The sequence below is a fragment of the Gracilinanus agilis genome, chromosome 4 (assembly GCF_016433145.1).
Source record: "Gracilinanus agilis isolate LMUSP501 chromosome 4, AgileGrace, whole genome shotgun sequence".
NCBI classification, from domain to species: Eukaryota; Metazoa; Chordata; class Mammalia; order Didelphimorphia; family Didelphidae; genus Gracilinanus; species Gracilinanus agilis.
The window spans coordinates 254,690,969-254,701,806 of record NC_058133.1 but is presented as its reverse complement, the minus strand read 5'-3'; the positions used below and the strand labels follow the sequence as shown (position 1 = coordinate 254,701,806).

At 34.5% G+C, this 10,838-nt stretch overlaps 1 protein-coding gene across 1 annotated transcript; it reads right to left on the bottom strand.

Annotated features, from left to right (window-relative positions):
• Window positions 1-2,126: 2,126 nt before the first annotated feature.
• On the bottom strand, window positions 2,127-8,039 carry LOC123246339 (olfactory receptor 2H2-like). Its single transcript, XM_044675249.1, has 2 exons — window positions 7,138-8,039; window positions 2,127-2,190 (listed from the first exon to the last, which is right to left on the bottom strand). The coding sequence occupies exons 1-2, from the start codon at window positions 8,037-8,039 to the stop codon at window positions 2,127-2,129; spliced, it is 966 nt and encodes a 321-aa protein (XP_044531184.1).
• Between the last annotated feature and the right edge of the window lie 2,799 nt (window positions 8,040-10,838).

The window sequence follows — 10,838 nt, the reverse complement described above, 5'->3', positions numbered from 1 at the left end:
CCTTGGATGACGTTAAAGATCTGACTGCATTTGACTCCCTTCCCAAGGGTCATGATATAAAGACCTCTCAGGAAGGTACTTGTTGAACTCTCTTTATCTATAACCAGGGAAAGGATAACAAGAACAAGGATTGGGGATTGGAGACCCTATTGATCTATTATCTATAAACTAGTTGACAATCAGGACTGGAGGCTATTGATCAAGTGAAAGCTGGAGATTTGCTCACTCCCACTCCCTCTGGCCAGACCTGACCACAGCCAAGCCAAAGAATAGGGAAGCTATTGATGCAGTTGTATTGATGATCTTATTCTCTCAGCTTTCTCACTACCAGTGTTAGTGATGCACTAGCTCTCATAGTCTATCAGGAAATAGCTTCAGAGATATTCTTGCCCTCTTCTTCATAGACCTCTCTGCCACCCTTCAACCACCCACTCCTAGATTTCCCAGTCCAGAGACTCCTGTCCAGAGAGCTCCAGAGAGACTTTCCTCAAAGTGGCTATCAGGGGTATTTTTACCGTGGGGCCAACCGATGTTTGCCCCTGGCTCACGGCACCTGGGACATTCCAAGTCTTCCATCTGCCATCCCTATAATTCAAGGTGACATTCATCACTTCCTAGATTATGATTATAACACAAGTTAGCTTGTCTTCAATATTGTTGAGGTGGTAGAGGGTGAGATGTAAGAAGGCCGAGTGAGAACTTCAATGATCTTGTGTTAATTCATGCAGATTTTTTGTTAGTAGGCTTCTATCTTGTGGAATCAACTCTAATTCTATGATTGTCTCCTCGTTGTTTTTTTTTTTGAAATTTAAGAAGTTTGCACAAAAGTACTATTCTACCATCTTGCTCTTTTTCCTTTGATCAGCTTATCTTACAGTTAACCAATGACTTATTGAATTTGTTACTTACTTTAATTGTTACTTTTGTTTTCAGGCTACATAATTATTTTTCCCAATTTTCCTCTACCAAAATTTCTTCTTTTCCATTTATTTTAGGGTTAATGATTTGTAATTTTTAATCTTCTTAATTGCTTGGTTAGTTTATTGATGCTCATTTTAAAATTTTTGTTAATTTTATTTTTCAGAGATATAAATTTGAGTTTCTTTATGAAACTGTGCCTCATAATATGTCTCAGTATTGGTTACAGATCATACAATATGTGATTTGAAAAGTAAATGACTCCTTCAATCATGATCATGGCCATGTCTAGTCCTTTCCAAAGGTGAGCATAATCATAACATAATTTTGGTTAATGTAATTATGAAGTGTTTGGTGAAAGGGATAAATTAGAATTATTGCTTTAAAAGAAGACAGAAGTGATTGACATGCAAATTGACCAAAGAGAAGTAAGTCAAACACATTTATATAGTAATAAAAGATTAAGAAATAAAAATATTACATATATATATGTGAAGGATATATATGTATCTTAGCAATATATGTATCTTAGCATTATATGTGTGTGCATGTGTAAATATGCAAGATATTAGTCTTTTATTACTATCTTTAAATGCTTAACTTTCTGCTACATAATTATTTGTCATGTTGAGTACCCTCAATGACTTTGGGTCCTTTTACTAAATGCTTACTGTTTTAATTTTACTAAAATGCTCTGCTTTGCAGGATGTGGTATTTTATGCTATAAATAAATTATCTTTGTTTTTGACATACTCTATTTTCCTTTTGATTTCTTCTTAAACAGTGTTATAATGAATCTCTAGGACAAGATGGATACAACTTTGAGGAACAAGATCATCAGTTAGAGACCTTGGAACATACCCAGGTGCCGTGAGCTAGGGCCAAAAGTCAGTTGGAGCCAACCCTATATATACCCATCATGCATAGCACAAAATGGCTAATTCTGGAGCAATCTTGGGTGGTGGGAGGTTCAAGAGAGGGAGGGTAGGTCCTATAACTACAATTCAACTTCCTTGCCTGCGAGACCTAGAGAGCTATTATATCTACCATCAATAGAGCTGAGAGAGAGCAGTTACCACTGTCATTCAAGAAGATCATCAACAGCCCTCCCTATTCTTTGGCTTGGTTCCCACCAAGTCAAACCAGAGTTAATGAGAGGGTGAAGAATCTCCAGCCTCTATCTGATCCAACAACCTCTATAGCTTTGATCATCTCCTTAGATAATTAGCAATAGCATTCCCAGATCCTCTATCCTTTCCCTTGTTCTTAACCCTGTTAAGCCAGAATTAAATACAGTTGTTTGATACCAAATCAAAGATTGAAGTACCTTTCCTGAGTGGTAAATATATCTAAAGTCATTAGGAAGGAGAAGATAGTAACACAGTTAGACACATAGCGTTATCCAATGAGCACATTAATAGCCCATATCAACATTTAAACCAACCCCAGGTTGAGGAACTAGAGAAGTTGACAACACACACAACTTCTCAGTGGTTCCCTGCCTGGGCAACTGTTGAAAGGAGACAGCTTGGCAGGCTCAGTCCAGCAGAGCCTGTCAGGTGGGGCGAGGTATAGCCCTCTTATTAGTAGCACTCACATAGAGGTCAGTGTGTGTGTGTGTGTGTGTGTGTGTGTGTGTGTGTGTGTGTGTGTCCCCTCTCCCCATCCTCTTTTTTTTAACAACAGGCATAATCCTCTATTATGATTGATTTTTATTTAATGGGAGAAATCCCACCTCCACCCCCCATTTCCTTAAAATGTATTCTTTTTTGGATATGTTATTCTAAAGTTTGCCTTTAATGTTACTTGATAAGTCGAACTTATGCTTTGTTTCGTTTTTAAAAAATTATTTGTTTGTTACACTAAAATTTTGAGGTGTCTCCCTCCCACTCTCCCCTTCCCACAGTAGAGAAGGAATCATTTGATAAATACACAGACACACACACACGCACACACACACACAAAACTGTATCTTATCATTTCTTTCTCTGGAGGTGGGCACACAAAATTCATCTTTCAAATAACATTTCTGTTGCTGTAAATGATGTTATCTTGGCTTTGTTTCGCTCTTCATAATTTCATGTAGATCTTTCTATGTTTTTTAAAAAAATTAACATTATTTTGTTGTACTGGTTGGATTCTCTCGTGTATTTTCCCATATTTTCTCTCTATCTCCTCAAAAGTTTCTTTTATGATTCTTCTTTAATTAAATAATAATTTTTTCTCTTTATTTTTCTGGAAAACCTAAAATCCTTGGTTGATGTCTTTACATAATTTTTTTTCAGATTCATTGTCTTGTTCCATAAGTCTTATGTAAATTTTCAATTTTTTGTGCTTTTGTTCAATTAATCTATTTATTTATTTTACTACATTTAATTATTTTCTTTTATTTTTCTGAATTCTATTATTAAAGTCCCCATCTTTTGTTCTAACTGCTCTTTTTCTGCCTTTTCTATAAACATTCAAAAAATAACCTTTTAGCAAAAGTTAATTGGAAGAAATATTTTCTTTTACTGCTGAAAACTGTGTATTGTTTTAAATACTGGTGGTAGTTCCTTTCATGGTAGAACAAAAATTGTCAAATTCTACTTGTACAAGATCAAATGTCTTCATTCCTGCTGATATATGGTTTTGCATTAAGCACTATGTGAAAATAAAACTGCATCTCTGAAATTTAGAAAGTTGAAATGTTAAGAGAGAAAAATTGAAACTCATTTATTTTTCTCTCTCTGTGGATTGCTTATCTTCAGCTAGATTTATTGGCCATACCAAAGGTCTAAAGATAATGAGCACCTTGATTTTGACTGGTGCCTTAAGATATAATCATTGTCCTTTATCCCTAAATCTTTATCAAGAGGAACTTGAAAATAATGTACTATAAGCTCTGGAGTGACTCTTTAAACTCCTTTTGGGACTGCAAGTCAAGTCCCCCAAAACAACTGCTATCTTTTCCTTCAGTGTTTTAGTGGTTGGGGATATTTTTATACTGCTAGCTCCTGAGTCTCACTGTGTGCTCCCTGCATCCCCATGACTATCAGAGTTTGTTAACTAATCAATTAAACTTAATTGGTTTTTAGTTAGGTGTATTTACTAGAGTGGCATAGTAGGAGTAGTTAACTTGAACATTTTAACATTTTTTAACATTTTAATAATTTTAAACATTTAATAATTTAAAACTTGACCTAAGAAATTAGAGATTATACTCTTACACAATGGGGTAATCATTTGTTCTTTCTTTTAATCACATATTACCTGACAGACATTGAAAAAAAAACTGTGAAGACATAAATGAGCTAAAGGATCCAAGGGAAAAAATGAGGAAAAGAATAGAAGTAGGAAGCAAAGGAAGAGTTCAAGGGAAAATGAACTTAATTATAGAAAGAGTATGTGACAAATGTGTAACTCACATTTCTGGGGTACTTTAGATGATACCCAGGTGGAGCTAAAGCCAAGGCTAAGGTGCCTGGGCCCCAAGTAGTTCTTTTTAACAGACTTGCCAGAAGGCTTCCAACATAAATTGCTTGACACTGGAATCGCTAATCCCTAATTTATAATTAGATTTCTGTTAATACAAGTCACACATGTCATGACCAAATTTCTCAACTATGTAAATAAACTTCTTGTCTTCTTATCCACATACAAATCCCAAAATAAAAGCACAAATCAACTAAAGTGAAAATTGTATGCTTTGATCTGTAATCCAAACCCAATAGTTCTTTCTCTGGCCATGGATAGCACTCTTTGTGATAGGTCCCTCAGTATTCTCCTGGATTGCTAAGAGTAGCTAAATCTTTTACAATTTATCATTGTATGATATTGCTGTTACTATGTACAATGTTCTCCTAGTTCTACTTATTTCACTCTGCATCAGTTCATGTTGGTCTTTCCTACCATTTCTGAAATTGTTCTGCTCATTGTTTCTTATAGCACAATAGTATTTAATACTATACCACAATTGTTCAGCTATTGCCCAATTGATGGACCTCCCTTCAATTTCCAATTCTTTGTCACCACAAAAAGGGCTGCTATAAATAGTTTGATACAATTAAGTCATTCTCCTTTTTATTTATTTCTTTGGATACATTCCTAGTGGTGTTATTGAATCAAATCAGGGTTTTTATTGTTTTATAGCCCTTTGGGCATATTTCCAAATTGCCCTCCAGAACGGTTACATCAGTTCACAACGCCACCAACCCCAATTTTACTACATTCCCTCCAACATTTATCACTTACCTTTACTATCATATTGGCCAATCTGATAGGTGTGAAATAGTACCTCTGAGTTGTTTGAATTTGCATTTCTTTAATAGAGTTATTTAGAACAATTTTTTCATATGATTATTGATAGCCTGATTGTTTTCATCTGAAAACCACTTGTTTATATCCTTTGACCATCTGTCAATTAGGGAATGACTTGTGTTCCTAGAAATTAGACCCAGTTTTCTATATATTTGAGAAATAAGGCCTTTAACAGAAATTTTCTGTAAAATTTTTTTCCCTAGTTCATTGTTATCCTTCTCATCTTGGTTACATTGGTCTTGTTTGTACAAAAAACTCAACATTTTCAATTTAATATAATCAAAATTATTCATTTTATATCTTGTAATGTTCTTTATCTCTTGTTTGATCATATTCTTCTCTTTTCTATAGATTTTCTAGGTAAACTATTTTATACTCCCCAAATTTACTTATGGTATCACCCTTTGTGTCTAAATAATATACTTACTTTGACTTTATCTTAGTGTAGGATATAAGATATTGATGTATACCTAGTTTCTACCATATTGTTTTCCAGTTTTCCCTGAACTTTTTGTTAAATAATGGTTTCTTATCGCAAAATCTTTGATCTATCAAACACTAGATTGCTAGTCATTTACTGCTGTATATAGTGTCTCAATCCATTGACCCACCATAATAATTTTTTTAAAAACAAGTTTGATAATCCATTAGTTAAAATAAGTAGCTCAAAGTTAAAAGTGGTTTTTAGATAAAAAAATCAAAGCTATCAATAATCATAAAAAAATTCTAGTGTTTATAGGATTCAAATCAATCGTTTAGTTTTCTTTCTTTTTTATTGTTTCATTATTAAGTACTAAAAATTAGAGTGTCCCTTAAAAGTGAAGTTGCTGGTTTCCTGTTATTATGATAAGAATGGAAGAAGACACTATTTCCTAATACCTCTGTCAGGTGAAAACATACCTCAAATGAATGCACCAACCAGAATTGTGAACTAGGTGTGCAGAAGTCCTCAAACTCTCTCCCTTTAATAAAAATATTTCATCTTTTTCCCCACTGTTTGTTCATTTCCTTTGCTAAGAAAGTTTTCATTTCTTTTTGCCAGTCATGGCTTGTTTTTCTCTAATCATCAGTAGTTTTACTTCTGCAACCTATTACTGTTATGCCCTACCTTCTAATCCTTATTCACTGTTCTAACTTCTATTGGACGTCTGTGGTTGGATGAACTCTGTGGTCATCACTTGGTGTCAATGACCATTTTGGATGTGGCTACAAGGAGATCACAGCTATGAATTTAAAGCATAAATTAAACCCAAGTGAAGGTTGCTTTCAAGGGTAATCCCTCCCAAATGCTGGTGCTCAATTTTCTTAACCCTATGGAAAAGAAATTCCAAGAAGTTTTTGTAATTGAGTCGCTTGTCCACCTTAACCTAGGTCTTTGTGTTGTCTATTTCCTTCTATAAAGAATGAAATGATTGTAAAGTAACCAATAAAATACTCAGATTGCCTCCCCAATGAATCTTTTACTTCCAGTTCTGTTATCGTCTATACCCATCCTATTTCTTTCCTCTTGAGTCTGATAGCAGGGCTGATTCATGAGCTCAACTTGAACTGTGATGAAGTTTTCCAGGAGCAATGGGAAAAGATCACATTTAAACTTGTATACCAACAAGTGCAGCTACAAAAAGGAATATGGGACCTATGGCCTCTCTTTGAGCTATGTAAAGAAAGGACTGGGAACAAGCCTTTCATTAGGTCATCTTATCATGTTTTAGTTATTTTTCTTTAAAAGAACCTTATGGATAGATTCATACACGTACCCATTTCTGTTTGTGTACGTATGTATGTATTTTTGTACATTATATATGTGACTATGCATATGTTTATTTATGTGTATCTGTGTGTATTCCTAGCATTAATTTTTTGTTTCTCTTTGGTCATCTTCTACAGGTCTCCCAGGACATCCAATTCCTTTCCCCTAACCGTCTTAATGCCACCTTTACTTCCTTATTCCTTAAAGTGTAGATCAGAGGATTAAGAGTGGGGGTGACTACAGTGTAGAAGAGGGTAAAGACCTTTCCTTGTTTATGATTATATTGGCCCTTAGGTTGAAGGTAGACAGCTGTGACAGTGCAATAAAAGAGGGATACCACTAAAAGGTGGGAACCACAGATGCCAAATGCCTTTCTCTGTCCAGCAGTGGACTTCACCTTTAGGATTGCTTTGGTGATGGCACCATAGGAGATCAGAATGAAGACCAAAGGCACTACCAAGAGAATGATGCTAGATATAGATAGTTGAATCTCATTATAAACAGTGTCCCCACAAGACAGACGAATCATGGCTGGTACCTCACATACAAAGTCATCCACTCTGTGGTGAGGGCAGAAAGGCAAATGTAAGGTAGATGGTACCTGGATCATTGATTGAATCAGGCCACTTCCCCAAGCAAGGATTACCAGCTGAAGACAGAGGCGGGGGTGCATGATAGCAACATAATGTAATGGTCGACAGATTGCTACCGAGCGATCTACAGCCATGATAACAAGTAGAATACACTCAGTGGCTCCAAGCCATAAGAATACATATAGCTGAATGGCACAACCAATGTAACTGATTGTCTTCTCTGGTCCCCAGAGGTTGACCAACATCTGAGGAATACTACTGGTGGTGAAACAGAGTTCTAGTAGGGAAAGATTGGAGAGGAAGAAATACATGGGAGTATGGAGTCTAGGTTCCAGGCAGGAGATCAGGATGATAGTCATGTTACCCACAATGGTCAAGCAATAAAATATCAGGATAGTCCAAAATAGGATATTCTCTAGCTGAGGCTGGTCAGAAAAACCTATCAGGATGAAATATCCTCTGGAACTGGCATTGTTCATTTTATTAATTTCTTCTGTGGTTTTGCTTTTTTTTCCCCAATAATGTTTCAGAGATAATAAAAAATAAAATCCTCAGTCTAAGAATTCTTCAATTAAAAGCATGCTTTAAAAAGTAGTCCTTTTTAGTTTCCTTCCTGCCCTTAAATATTGACATTTTCTTTATGACCTATATGGAAAAGAAAAAAGAAAAGAATCAGAAACAGAAAGTAGAAACAGGATCTTTTATTTAGATCAAGGAGGGGATCAGTTACAAAAATCCCTGGAAAATCTTAGTAACTAATTTTCTTAAGTAAGAATTAATACAAAGCACTACCTGATGCCTTCCCCCCTCATCTCCATTTTCTTTTTGTTGTTTGGTTATTTTTTAGACATGTATGCTCTCTGTTATTCCATTTGGGGGTTTTCTTTGCAAAAATGCAGAAGTGGTTTGCCATTTCCTTCTCCAACTTATTTCACAGATGAGTAGCAGATGAGGCAAATAAGGGCAAGCAATTTGTTCAGGATCACACAGCTAGTAAAACAAGTGTATGAGGTGAGATTTGAACTCATGAAGATGAATCTTCCTGACTCCAGGACTGCCACTCTATCCATAGCACTATCCAGCTATCCCACCTTTTCTTATACCTCTTTATTTTCTTGTTTAAAAATATGCTTCCCTTTATCTCTGTCCATTTTCATATTTTGCTTGGTTCAGCTACATTTGTATATCTTGTTTTATTTCTTTAAAAATAAACATATTTAATGAAGTCTGGTATCTGCAACTGCTGTAACACTAGTTTCACAAGAATATAAGTTCTGGGCATATATTATATGTTGATATCTCTTAATCTCCCATTTTATTTTTTAACTCTTTCTATAGCTGTTTCATTTGCCATTTTTACACCTTATTTTTGCTTTTCTCTCACTATTTCTCTTGTTTATCTTCTCTCTTTCTTCTACTTTCTGAACTATGTCAATGACTTATTCAAAATCAAAGCATGAAAAAATAATTGTTTTAAAATTAAGCTAGAGTAGATTATGACAAGTAGGAGGATTCAAAAATGTAACACCACTCCATTCCTGATGATGTCTGAGGAATCTATCATATTAATTTCTATTTTTAGATGAGATGTTAGCTAAGCATACCATATAGGTATCATATAGGCACTCATTCTTCTTTCCCTAAATATTTTTGTTCCCTAATCATGGGTATTCTTTCATAATTTACTCTCTGTATTCATGAGTTCATACCTATATTCAAGAATTCATCCTTAAATAAAAGCTACTTCCCTCACTTGCCTGTTTAAGATCTTTATTTAAAAGTCATTACAAGAAGAGAGAGCAGAAGACATAGCAATCTACCAGGTAGGAGCAACATTGGGAATTATGTGTAAGCTCACAGTATATTTCATAGTCAAATCAACTTTTCAGCCTGAGAATATTACAGCTTATTCTTAACACTTTTTGTGTGCCATGGAAACTTTTATCATTTTAATGATATCCATGGACCCCTTCTCAGAATAAAGTTTTAAATGCATGAAATAAATATATAGGATTACAAAGGAATTAAATTATTTGAAACAAAGTTATCAAAATATTAAAAAAATAAGATCTCCTTGAATCCATATTCATAACTCTTTGTACTTAATTATAAAATATAGGGTTATCTAACCCTTCTTAAGCCAGTTGGAACTTTTCTCTTTTATTAGTGAATAAGGGAGGTTTACAACCACAAAGAAAAACAAAGGTAAATGTTTGAGGGCAGAACTAGGTGAAACTTCCCAAGTGTCAACTTGTCTCAGATATAACTACTCCTATAAGCTGCTTCTAGGAATATTTGTCAAAAATTTTTTGCTAGATAAATCTCTGGATCAAGTGACAACTTAACTTGGTCCTGGGGTTAATTTAACTATTTGCATATTATAAAACTGAGAAAGACCACTCTGGATCTCCAGTTTCATTACTTACCTTTCTATTTTCCAGTTTCACTGAGAATTAGAGACAATATTTGGAATATAGGGTAGAGGATCAGGTCCAAATCCTGACAGAGTCTGATTTGTCAGTACTCTAGATCTATAATAGATATTTATGAGGATAAGAAGGTACAAGTTTATAAGTCATCTTGGAATCTGTAATAGTTTCCCCAAATTCAGGTCACATCTAGAAATCTAGCTAATCATTCTTAGGCTTTAAAGTAGGATGTGAAGACTATAAGGGTAGATCTAAATAGTTAAATATTCAGGAATGGTTTCACTAAGAAGAGATAGCTCAGCTCAATGATTTAGTGTCCCACATAGCCAATTAATGCCTGAATAGAAGTGCCAAGAGACAATGTCTCCTAAGAGACACAGAGAGGGAATCTCTGAGATGATGGAAAATATTCTCCTTCTGCTGAAGATTACATCTTTTAATATAATTATTTTTTTAGTATTTCAGAAAATTACTATTCTCTAACATAGGACTCTCTTTAGCAGGTTTGCTAAGCAAAGGAAATGAGCTCAAAATGGATATGATTGAAAAAATACACTGATTGTCCATCTTTCTGCTAACCCCATTAGCAAATTCTTCTTCCTCCAATTTTAACTGATTCCTTCACATCTCTTAGTAAACCATATTATTATACCATTTCCTATTTTCATGCTACTCTAAAAGCAGCTCTGATTCGAATGATCATTTCTTTTTAATTTTTCTTTTTTATACAAGAAAAGTCTCTTTAATAATTATGACTTTATATAATAGCTTATTCCTGTCCTCCTCCTTATGCTTGTCTCTTGACAATCAACTTATTGCAACCAATTGACATAATGATCAGTCTATTTT